The 18156-nt window shown below is 37.8% G+C and overlaps 1 protein-coding gene across 1 annotated transcript in view; it reads right to left on the reverse strand.

Moving 5' to 3' along the window:
• The window catches only part of LOC140976451 (callose synthase 10-like), a 58246-nt gene that overhangs the window by 13511 nt on the left and 26579 nt on the right, over nt 1-18156 (reverse strand). Inside the window, exons 21-36 of the mRNA XM_073440605.1 lie at nt 17889-17975; nt 17737-17822; nt 17617-17644; nt 8017-8114; nt 7824-7905; nt 7556-7716; nt 7356-7476; nt 6522-6619; nt 6368-6458; nt 6126-6286; nt 5928-6037; nt 5647-5778; nt 4384-4452; nt 4142-4313; nt 3078-3195; nt 2068-2187 (exon numbers count right to left, since the gene is read on the reverse strand). Coding sequence (XP_073296706.1) covers nt 2068-2187; nt 3078-3195; nt 4142-4313; nt 4384-4452; nt 5647-5778; nt 5928-6037; nt 6126-6286; nt 6368-6458; nt 6522-6619; nt 7356-7476; nt 7556-7716; nt 7824-7905; nt 8017-8114; nt 17617-17644; nt 17737-17822; nt 17889-17975 — 1734 coding nt within the window. The remainder of the gene's footprint in view (nt 1-2067; nt 2188-3077; nt 3196-4141; nt 4314-4383; nt 4453-5646; nt 5779-5927; nt 6038-6125; nt 6287-6367; nt 6459-6521; nt 6620-7355; nt 7477-7555; nt 7717-7823; nt 7906-8016; nt 8115-17616; nt 17645-17736; nt 17823-17888; nt 17976-18156) is intronic.

Below are 18156 nucleotides of genomic sequence, written 5' to 3' on the forward strand. Positions count from 1 at the left end.
ATAATACCGAATGATCTCATAACTCGAACCAAAAATCTGAACTTTGATAGATTTTGTTTTCTTCCGTATCAAGCAAATATAAGTTTCATATGAGAAATCGATATCTTGTCTCTACCCACCTCAATTCCTTTTACCATATTTGTTTCCTAAGCCTTATCAATCAATCTTCCCAAAACATCCACTACCAAATTAAACAATAATGGAGACAATGGATCTCCCTGTCTAAGCCCTTTATGCGCCCTAATTTTTCCTCTTGGCCTCCCGTTAATCATTACCGAAAAAGAAACATTCGACACACATCATTTGATCCACTTTCTCCATCTCTCTCCGAAACCCATTTTTCATCAACACAAAATCTAGGAAGTCCCAATTGACGTTGTCGTAAGCCTTTTCAAAATCCACCTTACACACCCACCCTTTCTTCTTTTTTCTCCTTCCTTCTTCAAGCAATTCATTCGCTATAAGACCACAATCGAGTATCTGTCTTCCTTCGATGAAAGCATTTTGGGATTCTGATATGGTATCTGATATAACTTTCCTGATCCTTGTTATCTTGTACAAGCTTGTTGTGAGGCTTATCGGTCTGAAATCCTTAACTTTGATAGATTTTGTTTTCTTCCGTATCAAGCAAATATAAGTTTCGTTGGTAATACCATTTATCATTCCCGTTTGATAAAATTCATCAAAAACTCTCTTTAACATCTCCCCATTTACTATATCCCAACATTCCTGGAAAAAAGCCAAAGTAAATCCGTCAGCCCCTGGACTTTTTCCACCATCACAATCGAAAACGGCCTTCTTTATTTCATCTTCTGAAAACTGTTTCTCTAATTCTCGGCTCAAAACTTCATCAATGGGGCACCACTCTACACTTTCAATCCCCCAACTCCTCACATTTGTCTTACCATACAACTCCTCGAAAAACTTCAAAACAATGGATACAATTTCATCCTCATTACTTGTAATCGATCCATCCTCCTTTTCCAATCTGTTAATGGTAGATTTACTCCTCCGCTGATTTAAAAGTGAGTGAAAAAACTTCAGGTTTGTTGATTGGTTATTAATATCTGCTATTGGCAGAACTGGAAAATAAAAGGCGGGATTTGGATGAGCAAAAATAAGAGGGAGAGAGGCCAGAGGAGCTAGCAATTGAGAGAAAGAAGATCAAATCTGCAATAGAAGAGCTAGTATGACGAAGAAATTATATTGATAATCTAAAGGCGAAAGTGAAACGGTTGAATTAAGGGGATCATAATACAAAATTCCTTCATTCATTATTAATTCATCGCAGGAGCATAACAACTATTGATAAATTGGAGGAGGTGGATGGGTAGAATCGTCAAACAGTGAGTAGATTGAGTTGACCATAATAGAGTTCTTCAAAAAACTATACCGTGATTATGGGGAGAAAGGTTGGGGAATAGAAGGAGTGGAATTGTGTTCAATCGATGGTGAGGATTTAGTTGAGTAAGAGAGACATTTTTCAGAGGCTGAGATTAAGAAAACGGTGAAGCATGTATAGATTTTAAGAACTTCTCGATTTCAGATGTAGTAATAAGTTGGAGTTATATTTGTGTTTGAGTTGACAAGGATTTTTCTTGTCTTTTTTTCCCGCAGTGCGGATCTCTAGTCCGTCCTTTGTAATTTGTGTTTTTGTTTAATGAATATTTTCCTATAAAAAAAAAATTGCTCCAACATCATGTATAGTTTTTTATGCAAAAAAATTTGGTGAGATATGATTTTATTTTCTGATTTGTTGGGATGTAATTTCTGATTCTTTTCCTAGTTAATTAAACACTTTGTATTGTTACTCGTATAGCCACCAAAAACATTTGTCCAAACCACAGTCAAGCATCAAGTATAATGGACAGACATTGTCCCAGTTTCCAAACATTCCGTATAAGCTCAATCTTATACTTATTGAGCCATCCAATTATCAAAAACAAAATCAAGTTTCTCAGATAATGGCCGCCCATTAAATTAAAACAAATAAAAAATCCAAATAGCGTGCATATCTTGTACTAAATATATAGAGGGTAACTTGCTCAATTTCAAAAGAAAATCAACCTGATTCATGTCAATAGTTTGAACAGCTTCTCCACGTGTGAAAATTATTGCATGGTTTTGATTCTCAGGTTTCCCTTCTCCCAGCTTAGGATCCCCAGGAAGTTTAATAGAAAAAATTTCCTGCCCATCAAGAGGTGTGTTGAAACAAATAACAGCATAAATCAAGGCTAATATCAAGCCAGCAGTAATGCGAGCAACACAGGTGTCAACCCATAGAAAGCATGGTTATCCAGTAATGTTTCTAAAATCTAGAGTTCAATGTTCAAACACAGAATACACTAAAGATTTACATTGATTTCATCATGTGCAACATGATAAGATGTAGTAGTTCAAATGGTTCAGATCACAAAATGAGTTTTATAAATATATGATAGAATTCATGAAATTCGGTTTGATCTACACAGAAATATGTAGAAACATAGGGACTGCAAACCTACTTGCTCATATCTCCTAACCATAACAAAGGTGAAAATGGAAACAAGCAGTTTGTTCTTCTCCATTCTTTTCTTTGTTTTGATTTGAAACGATAATTTTATTAGAATAATAGAAAAAGTTGCAAAAAAGCGGATGAAAAATCCGCAAAACATCTCACAACCACTACAATACTGTCGTCAACTGTAAATAAATTTTCAATCCCTAACTAGATATGATATAAAAAGGTGATTAAAGTCCGGCAACTTTGGCGTCCAAATGGCATTCTGACTGTAACTTTGTTTTGGACATCACACTTTTCTAAATCTGGTTTAAGCCATCATACACGAGAACAATTAAGAATTATTACATCAAGCTCTCCGAATGCATGCACACTCTTAAGGTCTCGTCCAAGATATCACTCGGTAAAATACTGACTTTCTTAGAGAGGATCATTAATTGGTATTTTGTTCAAGGAATTGGGTAAACCAAGAAATAGTGATGATTCCATAAATCTCTCAACATCTCTCAAATAATGAAACTTTAAGGCATGACAAACAAGATACATATTTCGGAGTATGAGCTCCTAAATCAAATACCTGATCCTTTCCGTTAGCATTAGCTTTGACAAGCTTAGAATAATATTCCTTTGCTGGCTTTCCCTCAGGTCCGATACTGTCCTCCACATGTATAAAGGCAACACGAAGTGCCTCGTTCCTAATAAAACAAAGACAGTGACAGTCTGCGATCAATTATAAAAGACAAGGTACATAAGGAAATCTTATGCATTTAAAATTAGACATTCACTTTCAGTTATGTATTTAGTTCTGTTCCTTCCGGCTCACGATGGAAGAATATCACAAGTCTACACCATGTTTTTTGACAACCCCAAATGTCACTGTTTTTTTATAGGAAATTATGTTATATTAAATAATTAAAAGCCAATAGTTAAAACAAGCAGATAAGAAATCAGCAAGGTAAAAAAAGAAAAACAAAAGACCCGATCATATCAACAACAAATATTGCTCTAATCTCTCACTAAATTTGAGATCGAGAATTTCCAAATTCTTCCAAATCCAGCCAGATAATCGTGTCACAACACTCTTCATCTAACTCTTCTAAATTGTTAATAATCCATCTGACTCTTCTAAATTGTTAATAATCCTTCTATTCCGCTCCAAGCAAATGTCATTGTTACCAAGGCAACAGCCCAATGATTCAACAGCAACAAAATGCAATGTGCGGAATATGTGACTCGCATATGTGACTACTGTCAGTTTTGCATTTTTCACCCCATGCTAAAAGAAAATGCTCTGTCAAATTTCCCATATTCTAGTTAGTCTCAGGTTTTTCATTTTCATCATCTTGACCTAAGGAAAAAGGAAGCATAAAGTTGGAACAAAAATTTTACTCAGGTTTACAAAACTTAACGAAAGACAAGCATCCCAGGATCAGAGTTCAGAAATTCCTGCACAGGAGATTAACCTAGGGTATTCAGCCATTTCTGAATGCTTTGACACCCCTTTTTACTTGGAAGCTAAAATGATAGGAAAGTACAGCACGTGTGTGAACTGGAGAAAATTTCAACAAAAACATTTTACAAAAAACGTAAATGAGATGAAACACATGTCCAAATCGATTGAAACTAACTTCAAGAGCTTACCTCTGCAGAAGCAGTGCAATATCAGTTGCCTCAGGGGCTTTCCGCTGCTTTTGTTGCCCATAAATTTGACATGAAATGACATAAGTGAATTTTATATCAGCTTGAGCACGTGCTTCATGTGACAACTGAAAGCCTTGAGTTGCATAAGAACTTGTCTGAGAGGAGATATCATCTGCACCAGAGGAAGCACATCAGTAAGCACTACAAATTTATTCAATACTAACCACGCTGGAATAACTAACCTCCTAGAGATCTCCTTTCCAAGAAGCTCTGCAGCATCAGTGCCCTTCTATAATACATCATACCACGCACTGCATTAAACAGAAGTGGAACTCATAGAATTGAAGAAAATATCAAAAGTCCACTTTCTTTTTTTTTTTTGAGACGAAACTAGATTATATTAATAGATAAAATTTTACAAAGTATTCGGTTTTGGAAGGATACATGGGTTGGAGAGGGTCCTTCTTTCATTTTTCGGTTTCCTTCTTTGTTCAGGATTTGTACCGAGGTTAATAAACCTATTCGTAACTTTTTAGAGATTGTCACTGTTGGAGTCACGGTTTCTTACCGATGGGATGTGCGTTTTAGAAGAAATCTTAACGATGTAGAGCTAGGGGAATTTGCGTCTCTTGTGGGTATTTTAGATTCGGTGAGGTTGCAGGTGGGTTCAGAGGATTTCAGGGTTTGGTTGGGGGATTTTACGGGCTTATTCTCAGTTAAATCTTTTTATGAGTCTTTCTTTCCGGTTCATATTTTTCCTTCTTTCGCTTGTCACGATCATATATGGAAAGTACCTATCCCCCAGAAGATTCAGATATTCTCTTGGATTGTGGCTTTGGGAAAACTTCCAACATCTGATTCGATGCAAAGAAGATGGCCAATTTGTGCGTTAAGTCCGAACTGGTGTACGTTGTGCCACGACAACGACGAGAACCAAGATCATTTGTTGATACATTGCTCTTTCTCAAGAGGGACATGGTCCATGGTCATGAAAGAACTGGGATGTTCTTGGGTGTTTCCACAACGAGCAAGAGATATGTTCATTATTGAGCCTGGTATCGTTTTGGGACTAAAATTTAAGAGACTCTGGTATTTGATCGTTCACTATACGTTTTGGACTATATGGCTAGAAAGAAATAACAGAATCTTCAATGACAAGTCGACCGATACCAATGAAGTTTGGGAGATCAACAAATTCAGAGTTGCGGGTTCGACCACAAAGATGAAGGATTTCAATCATTTGTCGATATCAGATGTTAGGGATTGGAAGTTTTTAATGTCTTGATGACAGTGTATTAGTTGATTCTCATTTGCGGACTACTCATCCGCCTCTTTGTAATACGTTTAATTAATATATAAAAATCAGGTTTCATATCAAAAAAAAAAAAAATTTACAAAGTTAGCGGATGAGTAATCCGCAAAAGTGGATAGAACACAACTAAGTGGCTGTACTCCAGAAAAGTAACCCGAATAAGATTTAAGTGTGAATATATGAATTTGTTTACCTGTCCTAGCTAAAGTTTGTCCCCTGTAAGATGCCCAAAAGCGAAGTTCCAACACGCTAACAGAACTTTCTTGTAGGTCAGTATTTACATTGTCATTTTGATCAATACGTTCCAAAAAGTTCTCCCATTCATCTAAAAAAAGCCGGCAAACGTTGGAGATGATTAGAAAACTTAAGTCTGGGAAGACAAACTATAAGGAGGAGAAAAATAAATTACAAAAAAACAGATAGAGAAAACAACTATCTTTGTAATTATAATCCAAAACATGCGAGAAGAAATACCTGGGAATATCTTTTGGAGATAGAAAAGAGTTGATATCCCATCTTCGTTTTCAACATTCAGCTCAGAGTTACTGTAAAGCACTGTTTCACTGTAATACGGCGTGAAGACACTATCCCAAGCCAATAAAGATCAGGAAAAAAATCAGAACGAATCACTGGTTAAACATTAAAATATTCCAGGACAATATAGTAAATTACCAGAATGGCATCATTTCAGAAACAGGCTTAGCTGGTGGCATGTCCATAAATAACGAATTTGTAAAGAACTCCAACCTTCTTCGTGCTTCAAGGTTCTTGGGTATATTAGCTGCAGAATCCTTCACACTCAGAAGTAGGTGCAACCTTTTCACCTGCTCCTTCTGTTTCCGAGAAAGACCATTAAAGGCAACCTAACTTTATTAAAGTCAACACTAAGTACAACAAGAACTTTGAAAACTTACGATGTCAGGATCCTTCGGCCATTCTATCCTAGAAAATAGACGGCCCTCATTTCTAGCCCTCAATAATATATTCCACGTATCGAGCTGCTCCCTGGGGAAAATGAAGGGAATTAAAAATGTTACATAAAAACTTATTGACAACAAAAGGAATCACCTCAAATCACGCGACAGCAGCTCATGGGTAACAATGTCATATAAATCATACATTGCCTTGGCAGCACCTTTTGCAAGTTCAGGAGTTTCATTGCGCATCTGAAAAAACAAATTAGTAAAATAGAAATGAAAAGGAGGAAAACAACATAATAATCTACTTAATAACAAATATCATTGTCTTTCAAATCACCAAGTTGCAATGAACGAGAATCTAAGAACATGATAATGTTCTTGAACAATAGATCCAAGTTAGGGAGACATGCACCCAATGACTGGAAATGAACATGTGAGACAAAGTCACATAAAAATGAACTCGGTGAGCCAAAAGAACTAAGAAGAGGGGAAAAAAAGGAAATAATGAACCTAAGAAGCGGGTATGTCAAAGAAGTTCTGAAATATCACAAGACAGATCTTGAGCTTTTCAAGAAGTTTGCTTACTGTAGCAGAAAATTATCAGAAAGGGATGTTCCATTACGCCACATTGCGTGGATAAAGGTCGTTGATCAAAACATAAAGTAATGATAGAAATTCTTTGGAACAAACCGAACAAGATTTCATGAGAATATTTTTTCCACAGTAAGAAATAAAACATTTGTAGATGAAATATAGTGTAAAACAGTTCTGATATTCCTCTCTTTTTCTTCCCAATCTTCATTTAATTTGATGGTTTCTACAATAATTTTTAGTCTCTGTCCATATAAAATACACCACCTTAGTCCTATGCCAAAACAGTTCGCATCTGAGAGACGAAGCAATCTCGTCAATTCCTTGGAATCGGAATCTCAGTCCCTTCAGTAAATAATTAACATTTTTTACTACAGGGAAAAAAAATTACCAGTAGCCCAGTCAACGCGGTAAACCTTGAAAGCACCACTGGAAGCTTTTGAAGAAACAAAGTTATGACAAGAGAACCTTCTGATATACTGCTGTTAATCTCACGAAATATCCTTTCAACCCTGGCAAGGAGCGATACTTTCAGGGAATAGTTAAAAAGAAGAGAACAATAAATTTTACCAAGGAAAAAATGTCTCCTACCAAAGTCGTCCCTCTCCATCAACCAAGGAGTGCAAAATTTTTTCAATACTGAAATAACACTCTTGGACAGCATAAGCCATGTATTTATCCTTGCACACTCTGTTCCAAAGATCCGCTTGTGTGTCTTTGCAATCCAGAGCTAAATCAATTGCCAATAATATCTGAAAGAATTATTGTTCCAGTGTGACTTCGATATATCGACACAAAACCAAAATCTTATCATAATGATGCCAATTAAGAGATAGAATCCATGTGAAAAAGGTATCACCTTACTACTAAGGAGAAAAAGTGGCCATTGAACTAATTTCAGACTTCCGGTGTTGCTCGGCATAGAAAGTAAATCCATCTCCCTGAAATAATGCGACAGTGAACCAAAGGAGCAAAGGTTTAACAGCAAAGAAGTTCAGCAAGATATAACAGGAAGCAAATAATATAATAACAATGTGCGTGTAACCATTTACCTGTTACTCAAGTAATCTTCTTCACGCAAGCTCTTAATAATTTCATTCCAGAATGGGGAAAATATAGCTGCATCGGTCTTGTCATTATCATGAGAAACCTGGATATCAACGGTCAAAAATAAATAGCATAAAATTTGACTCATACAGAACAACAAAGGAAAATCTTATACGAGAAAAGGAAATGCAATGTAAAAAACTAAAAACGTTATAAGCATGTCACCATTCATGCCGTAGTAACACCGATGCAATATGTAACTGAAAAAATCCTCCGCAGTCTAAGCCCTAGAGAGAGAATTTTTTAAAAAATGCTCTCTCCCTCCCGTTACCTACGGTTCTGCGACCAACCCTTTCCCCTGCACAGTGTCTAGTGATTCTCCTTCTTCGTCGACCACTCTCCCATCACCGAGATCGGCGCCGAACGCTGCTGGCTAATCTCCGACCACCGCACACCCTCACCAGCCAACCCCGACAAACCCTGATTTCCGATCGCCATCTCCGGTCATAACCTCGCCCCTTTTACTTTTATGAATCTTCTGAGAACACCTCTCACCTTCACCATTAAACACTGAAATCCAAACGCCATATCCGGTCATAATTACATTTCCCCGATTTCTACCGTTACTGCCCATCAACGAAAACCGAAGCCATTTCCACTTAAATATCTTGCCTAAGTCCCATAAAAGGAAGGTTAATAGTGCTGCGACACGAGAGATGAATCGAGGAATGCCCAAGGACCAAGTTCAAAACAAGTTGCGAAATCAAAATTGAGCAAAAGCTGTTTTTATTAAGCAGGGGTACGAGGGGCCATACAGTGTTGGTGACCGAGAAGACCAGAAATGCGAGCTATGTGTTGGAACTGGACTTCGAAAGTTTATATTGGCTATTGTCGAGATTGTGGGAACACATTAACAAACCACGATCATGTTCCAAGTTTAATAGATTGAGAGGAAGAGAATCAGCGGTATCTATGCAGAAAATTGTGAATGGTCGAGGAAGCTATTTAGAGGTATCTAAGCTTATCTGGAGGGAAAGACACAGCGCATCATTATACCAAGTCGGCGATTTGACTGGGGTTGGAAGTGGATGGCACACAATCTGTCCAAATTTATGATAAGAAAAAAAGATAATGTAACGCGCATCAGTGAAGAAAAAAGTCTATGGTACAAGCACGAAAGATTGGAAAATTTAGGCCGAATTACAGTAATACGAGGATTACAGAAGTTGCTACGTATGATCAATTACCAGAATGTAGGGTTAAGGATTGGAGTAAAGCTCTCATCATTAAAAGAGAATGTGTTAACATATCGTGGGATTTGGTGCGTATTACTCTTGGGAAGGCAATCCAGAGAAAGATTGAAATATTTCCATTCCAAGCCAACAAAGCAGTATGGTAGCCAAACAACGAAGAGGATGCATCATTTTATTTGAGATTGAATAAATGCTTTCTGGAAAATAAAGTTACATTGTCATTTGAGAGATGGAGACAACAAATCAACAGTGAAGAAGAAGTGTTTGAATGTTGCAATAGTTGGGTGCGTTTATTGGGAATACCTTGGGATTTATGGTCCACTGTTCTTTTCAAAAATATTGGAGAGCAATGTGGAGTATTGTTGAGCATCAGTCAAGACACTATCTTACTCAAAGATTTGTCGGCAGCAAAAATCAAAGTGGTAGGACTTGAAGGTGGGTTCATCAATAGAAATATGAAGATCCATACTCAAAGAGGACCTATGATTATTCGCATTTTAGTGGATTTGATCAACATAGCAGCGTATGATGTTTATGAAAAAAGATCTTATGCACAAGTGGTGGTTAATGGAGCTAGAGTATTGGCGGGATGGGGTAGAGCAAAAGGTTTCACAGGAAACGATCCAAATGCAGCACCTACAAATGTCAATCAAAAAATAGGTTCGGAGGACACCAATTTGCAGCAACTAACAAATGAAGAAGAAATTGCCGTTCTTAATCAGAAGGGTTAATATTTGAAGATGGAGATCAAAAAACAAATCAAAGGACAACAAAAAGAGGACAATTTACAATATTCAGGTGGCAAAAGTTGCGTTTCAGAACCATGGCAGATGACAGCCAGATTTCAAAAAATTCAGACAAGTCGACAGTTCAATCCATGCAGCTCGAAGATTTGGGGGACTTTTTTGAAGCATCTCCGAGTAAGGTTTGCACTGTACCCAATCCTTCTTATCTTTGATCAATCTTCTTTCCATTCTCTTCCTTTGTCAGCTTCGACAGAGGGATTGGGGGAGGGGAGGGGTAGAGAATATAGGTGGGGTGGGAATTACACCGTTGGTTAAAGAGTTGGGTATATCGGGAAACAACTCCATAGGGCCGCAATTTGGGTTGGTTGAAGGAACGAAATGTGTGGGACTGGGGCTGCAGGAAAATAAATGGATAGGCGATAATGAGCGTTTAACTAAGATGGGTGTAGAGAAGGTGGAATTTCTGAATATCAAAGAAGACGGTAAGTTTGGTGGAGAGTCATGAGTGTAGGAGCAGAAAGCTTACAAGGGCGGCTGAAGTGAATTGATGAAAGTTGTTTCATGGAATATTAGGGGAGGTGGTTCAGCTACACGTAGGGGATTGATCCGTGTTGTCCTTGCCAAAGAAAAACCAAACTTAGCAGTGTTGCAGGAAATTAAAACAGAGGTGGTTGATTGGTGCTTCATTCCAAGTCTTTGGAAGTCGAGGTTTGTGGAGTGGGTCATTTTACCTGCAGTTGGTCGGTCAGGGGGGATATTGATTATGTGGAATCCAAGGGTCATCTCAGTTGAGGATAACTAGATTGGGGATTTTTCAGTTTCAATTCATATTCAAAATTATGCTCACAATGATTGGTGGTTTACAGCGGTCTACGGTCCGTGTAAACCAAGATTAAGAAATAATTTCTGGGATGAATTGGCCGGGCTGAGGGTATTTTGTGGAGATCGATGGTGTTTGGGTGGAGATTTTAATGTGGTCATATCATTACAAGAGAAACTCAATAGTCGAGCACAGACTTCGAGCATGTTATGCTTTGATACATTGTTACAAGAATTGGAGTTGTGCGATCCACCCTTACTGAATGGAAAGTTCACATGGTCAAATTTAAGGGCTTCACCCATCTGTTGCAGATTAGACAGATTCTTGTTCACGGTGGGATGAACTGAAATTTATCCATTTTATAGACAAACACTCTTGCCAAGAATCACCTCTGATCATTTCCCAGTGGTCTTTGATTTGGAAAAAGTAAATGGGGTCCGACGCCTTTTAGATTCGAAAATGTGTGGTTGAGGCATACAAGCTTTAAAAATTTGGCTCAATCATGGTGGAACGAGGAGGTTCAAGGTTGGGAGGGATATAGATTTATGAGGAAACTCAAGGCAATGAAGGGTGAAATTAGAAGATGGAACGAAGAGGTTTATGGGAGAGTGGAAATGAAATCAGCAAAGTTAACAAATAAAATCAGCAGACTGGACGAATTAGAAAGTGAGGGTCAGGGATCGGAAGATGCATCGAATGAATGAAAACAAATGAAATTGTTGTTAGAAGAGTTGTTATGTCAAAAGAATCAAATCAACTATCAAATCTGTGATCAAAACACAAAATTTTTCCATTCACTTTTAAACCAACGGAAGAGTAAGGCTACCATTGATGGGATGGAATGAAATGATGGTTCGATTACGATTGATGAGGATGAAATTGTTTCCATTATTCTTCAGTTCTTTAAGGAGTTGTACGGCTTGACAAACACGAGGGGTTGGGGTATTGAAGGAGTGGAGTGGTGTCCCATTGAAGGAGGTTTAAGTCGAGAGTTAGAAAAACAATTTTCGGAAGAGGAGGTCAAGCACGCAGTCTTTCAATGTGACAGTTGTAAGAGTCCGGGGGTTGACGGATTTACTTTGGCTTTTTTCAATAGTGTTGGGATATAGTCAAGAAAGATCCAATGAAGGTTTTTGAGGAGTTCTTTCACAGCGGAATCATAAATGGAACAACTAATGAAACGTATATTTGTTTGATACGAAAGAAAATTGAATCGAACAAAGTTACGGATTTCAGACCAATAAGCCTCACAACAAGTTTGTCTAAGTTTTTTCACTCATTGTTGACCAACAGAAGAAATAAATCAATTATAGATAAGACAGAGTTGGAGGATGGGAATTTGGTTACAGAAGAGAAACAGATTGAGGATAACATTGTAAAATTTTATAAGCATCTATATAGGCGATCAGAGGGGGAAGAGGGAGGATTTGATAGAGTGGTGCCCTTTGGATACAAGTGCAAGAGATGAGCTGGAAATTTTTTTTACAGAGGAGGAAATCAAAAAAGCAGTGTTTGATAGTGAAGGATCAAAAGCTCCGGGTCCAGATGGATTTACAATGGCATTCTTCCAGAAGAATTGGGATACGGTTAAAGAGGATTTAATGAAGGTATTTGCTGAATTTTATGAAGGGGGAGTGGTGAACGGCATCACAAATGAAACTTACATTTGCCTCATTCCCAAGAAACAAGATGCTATTAAGATTAATGAGTTTAGACCAATAAGCCTCACAACGAGTCTGTATAAGAAAATTGTCAAAGTGTTGACTTACAGAATTAAAAGAGTCTTGAGCCTTACAATCGCAGAAAATCAAAGTGCTTTTATCAAAGGAAGACAGATATTGGATTGTTGTCTTGTCGCTAATGAAGTGGTTGAAGAATATCGGAAGAAGAAAAAAAAAGGGTGGGTGCTTAAGGTGGATTTGGAAAAGACGTATGATAACGTTGATTGGAGATTTCTTGATTTTGTGCTTGGAAAAAAAGAATTTGGAGAAAGATGGAGAAGGTGGATAAGAGGGTGTGTGTCTAACGTTTCGTTTTCAATTTTTATTAACGGAAAACCGAGGGGGAAATTTAAAGGGGAACGAGGACTTCGACAAGGAGACCCGTTGTCACCTTTTCTTTTTAATTTGGTCGTTGACGCTTTGGGTAGGTTGGTTGACAGGGCTAAGGCGTTGAATGAGATAAGAGGATTGGTGGTTGGTAGGGGTAATTTGGAAATCTCTCATATTCAATTTGCTGATGATACATTGTTTTTAGTACAAACGGAAGGACATGTGAGAAAATTAGTGGAAATAATCAAATCATTTGGGCGGAAATCGGGATTAAAGATCAAATTTCAAAAAAGTGTGGTGTTGGGGATTAGTTGCGAGGAAGACGAAGTGGGTTGCTTGGCCCAAGAGATTGGGTGCAAAAAAGATGACTGGCCGATTAAGTATCTTGGGCTACCTTTGGGAGGGAAACCTATGACCCTAGAGTTCTGGGAACCTGTCCTTACAAAAATGACGAAAAAACTCTCAAACTAGAAGAAATCGTTCTTATCCAGAGGTGGTCGGTTGACACTAATCAAATCTGTGTTAAGCGCATTGCCTTCTTATTACATGTCCCTGTTTCGGGTGCCAGCAAAAGTTGCAAAAATTATGGAAAAACTGATGCGAGATTTCTTGTGGGATGGAGCGGACGGGGATAAGAGTTGTCACGTCGTTGGATGGAACCAAATATGCAGACCAAAGGATAGGGGAGGGCTAGGATTGGGGAATATTGGATTGAGAAATAAAGCATTACTAGGGAAATGGTGGTGGCGAGGGACAGAGGAAAAGGAGCAGTTGTGGAAGAACGTAGTTAAGAGCATTTATGGTCTTCAAGAGACTGGATGGGACTTGGGATTGGCCAGAAACGCGACTTTCAGAAGCCCTTGGAAATTTATTTCCCGTTTTTTCCCGGCAATTCAACAGTTAAGTGGGTTGGTTCTGATAGGGGGTAATTACATTAGGTTTTGGGAGGATGTTTGGGGGGAGGGGGTCTTTCTTTCAACGTACGCTTTCCTTCTTTGTTTAGGATTTGCACCGTCATCAATAAACCAATTCAAAATTTTTTGGAGACTATTGATGTTGGAGAAAGTCGTAATTATCGTTGGGACGTGCGTTTTAGGAGACATCTTAATGAGATAGAACTCAGGGAGTTTGGTGATTTATTGGGAGTACTTCCTTCGGTCAGAATTGAGTTGAGTGCGGAGGACAGTAAGGTGTGGTTGGGGGATTCTTCGGGTTTTTTCTCTGTTCGCTCTTTTTACGAGTCTTTTTTTCCTCTCCATAAATTTCCTGTCTTCTGCCCATTTAAACATATCTGGAAAGTGCCTATCCCGCAAAAGATTCAAATTTTCTCGTGTACTGTCGCTCTGGGCAAGTTGCAGACTTCTGATTTAGTGCAAAGAAGATGGCCATCATGTGACTTACAGCCACAGTGGTGCTGCTTATGTCAAAACCACGAAGAGGATCAGGATCATCTATTGCTACATTGTTCGTTTGCACGAAGCGTTTGGATCAAGGTAATGCAAGAGCTGAGTTTATTTTGGGTTTTTCCAAGGAGAGCCAAAGATATGTTCATCATAGATCTGTGCTTTCATAAGGGAGCTAAAGTGAAGACTTTCTGGTATATGGTCGTTCATCTCACGTTTTGGACGTTATGGCTCAAGAGAAATAAACGAATCTTCAACGACTCGTCTGAATCGGTAGACAAAGTTTGGGAAGTGCTGCGATCCAGGGTGGCGCATTCAACAAAAAATATCAAAGAATTGGGACATCTACCTATCTCAGATGTGGTTAGGGATTGGAAGTTTGTCACGTATTGACTTAATTGTTGTATTTTCTTTTATTTCGCGGAAAACTCATCCGCTTATTATTGTAATGGTCTCTTTTCATTAAATTAAATATATGTTTCATATCAAAAAAAAAAAGAATTAACAGCAAGGATTAAGACTGTGATAGCAGATACTATATCCGAATATCAGAATACTTTTGTTAAGGGTAGACAAATCCTAGACCATGGTCTTATAGCGAACGAACTGCTCGAAGAGGGAAGGAGAAAGAAAAAGAGAGGTTGGGTTTTGAAGGTGGATTTCGAAAAGGTTTACGACAATGTGAACTGGGATTTTCTGGATTTTGTTTTGATGAAAAAGGGGTTTGGAAGAAGATGGAGAAATTGGATCAAAGGATGTGTGTCGAATGTCTCATTTTCTGTAATGATTAATGGGAGGCCGAGAGGAAAATTTAGGGCGTATAAAGGCCTTAGACAAGGAGACTCATTGTCTCCTTTTCTGTTCAATTTGGTAGTGGATGTGCTGGGAATATTGATTGACAAAGCCAAGGAAAGGTATCTCATAAGGGTGATCGAGGTGGGTCGAGACAAGATAGAGATATCTCACATTCAGTTTGCGGACGATACACTTTTCTTTGTGAGGAATGACAATCATATTAGGTTCTTGGTGAAAGTTGTGAGGTCGTTTTGTGAAATGTTTGGATTAAAAATCAATTGGGAAAAGAGTGCTTTGTTGGGTATACACCGTGATCAAGGAGAAGTAGAAATATTAGCACAACAATTGGGATGTGGTAAGGAGACATGGCCTATTAAGTACTTGGGAGTGCCTTTGGGTGGAAATCCGTTACAAGTCTCGTTCTGGGATCCCGTAGTGGCTAGGATGTCGAAAAAATTGGTAAGTTGGAAGAAAGCCTTCTTGTCAAGATGTGAAAGATTAACATTGATATCATCGGTTTTAAATTTGATTCCGATATATTATATGTCTCTATTTAGGATACCTAAAGGTATTGCGGAAAAGATGGAGAAGATTTCAAGAAACTTTTTATGGGACGGAGCGAATGGAGATGTACATAGTCACTTGGTCGCGTGGGCTCATGTGTGCAAACCGAAAGAAAAATGGGGATTGTGTGTTGGGAATATTTTATTGAGAAATAAGGTCATGTTAGGAAGTGGTGGTGGACATTTTTTGTAGAAGATGGGACATTGTAGAAGAAAATCATTGTAAGCAAATATGGGTTACAAGAAAATGGCTGGGATGCGGGGTTGGCAAGAAACGTCACTTTCAGGTGCCCATGGAAGTTTTAAGCAGAGAGTTTCAATTAAGGTGAGAGGAGGAAACAAGGCTAGATTTTGGGAGGATAGATGGTGGGGGGAATTTCTTTTCAAAGATCTTTTTCCAGCATTATTTCAATTATCTACAATTCACAATCTGCCTATATTACATTTTGTCTGTTTTGAGTATGTCACGTCTACCCAATCCTGGGATCTTCATTTCAGAAGGGGTGTGAGAGATGAGGAGATTGCTCAGTTGTCCGAGTTATTAGGTGTGTTAGAGTCGATTAGGTTAGTTGAAGGGGTAGATGATTTTCTTGAGTGGAGGGTTCGAGTCGTTTTTCCCACTTGCTCGTTTTCCAGTTTTTCCTCTTTTCCATTTTACTTGGAAAGCGTCCATTCCAAAAAACCTTTCCAAAAAAAATTCAGTTGTTTTCTTGGATGGCAACTCAGGGCAAGCTACTGACCTCTGAGATGATTCAAAAAAGATGGCCTGCAATTGCTTTGTGTCCAAACTGGTGTGTGCTGTGTGGAAATGAAACAGAGACTCAAGATCATTTGCTCATCCATTGTCCATTCACGATCTCATTATGGGCTAGAGCTTTGCAAGAGCTTTGGTTGGTTTGGGTTATACCTAAGTCAACAAAGGAACTATTTTCTATGAATTTCGGACAGTTAACTAGTACAAGGGAAGAATTTTTTGGCAAGTTGTCGTTCATTGTATATGCTGAATGGTATGGTTGGAAAGAAATCGAAAAAAATTTTATGACAATGAAGAAACAACAAAAATAAGTTGGGAAAAAATTATGATCAGAATTGCAATGTGGATCGGCACTCACGAAGACTTCAAGAATGTGTCGATATTAGATTTATTGGGAGATAGGGATTATGTGTATCATTAAAATAGTATTGATATTGTGGGATTATCTGTATCATTAAGATAGTATTGATATTGTGTGCTTCATGATGAGAGTGGACCACTAGTCCACTGATATACTTTTTCTCATATTATTATTAATAAAATATCGTTTCTTATAAAATAAAAAAAATTACTGATGCAATAACTCACATGCACAAATTATATCAGTTACTCAAATTCCAATAATAGGAAAACTATATCAGTTACTTTATTAACTTTATTTGAGGGGTAGGAAAACTATATCAGTTACTCAAATTCCAATAATAGGAAAACTATATCCACTGATACCCCTACAACTACATCAGTTACTTTATTAACTATATCAGGAAAACTAATTGCCTATTTGAGTAATAGGAACACACTTTACTTTATTAAAGATGCTTGAAGTTCAAGTTTATTATACAACTATATCAGTTACTCAAATTCCAATAATAGGAAAACTAATGCGACAAAGGAACAACTATTACTCTCAACCAATAGAGCAATGAAACAAAAAAAGTATTGTTATAGAGCTACTACATAGGAACTTTTCAGAACAGCTATCAAATGCAGAAATTTGTGGAGAAAGAAGACACTATCAAGTCAACAATTGTAAATGGCCAAATTTGGTACTTCACATCTTCTGGATTGAATTCTAGACAGAGGGAATACTTAAAGCCAGACAAGAAAAACAAAATCAGCCTGGCAAGAAAAACAAAATCAGCCATCGTCATTGAAACTGGATCCAATGCAAACAAATAATGCATTAAGTTCGGGAAAAAAGACCAAGAAAAGAATCTAACCTGTGATGCTTGTCCCTCAAAAGGAATCCTGCAAAACATGATTTTTCGGCATCAAAAAGTTGTAAACAAAATATTACCCAGTTTAGCATTTTCAATTACAGATGTGATTTTAAATTTCACCTTTTGATTTGCGGAGATACCATATTCCTCACAAATGCTTCTGGAAAACTTTCAAATCGCTTGTGCACCATTTCAACTGAACGAATCTGCATATGGAACTCTCAGTAAACAACTATAAACCCGCCAGAGCTGGCACATAATCAAAATTGTACCTCCCCTAACCGAGCCCTTGCACCCATCACAGCCCCATAAATTGCAGACAGTAGAGTATACCAGATGTGAATATCCATGAGATAAATCTGCATATTCAATGGTCATGGAAGATAGACTGATCACCGAAACAAGAAATTCAACAAGTGATCATCACTATCATAAAAAAACCCAAAAGGTCATCAAATTTATGAGAAAGGCTTAGGACCATGCACGTGCAAATCACAGGAATTTGATTTGCAACTGATGATGAAAGATTTATGTTGAATG

This window comes from Primulina huaijiensis, chromosome 5, assembly GCF_012295235.1.
Source record: "Primulina huaijiensis isolate GDHJ02 chromosome 5, ASM1229523v2, whole genome shotgun sequence".
NCBI classification, from domain to species: domain Eukaryota; kingdom Viridiplantae; phylum Streptophyta; class Magnoliopsida; order Lamiales; family Gesneriaceae; genus Primulina; species Primulina huaijiensis.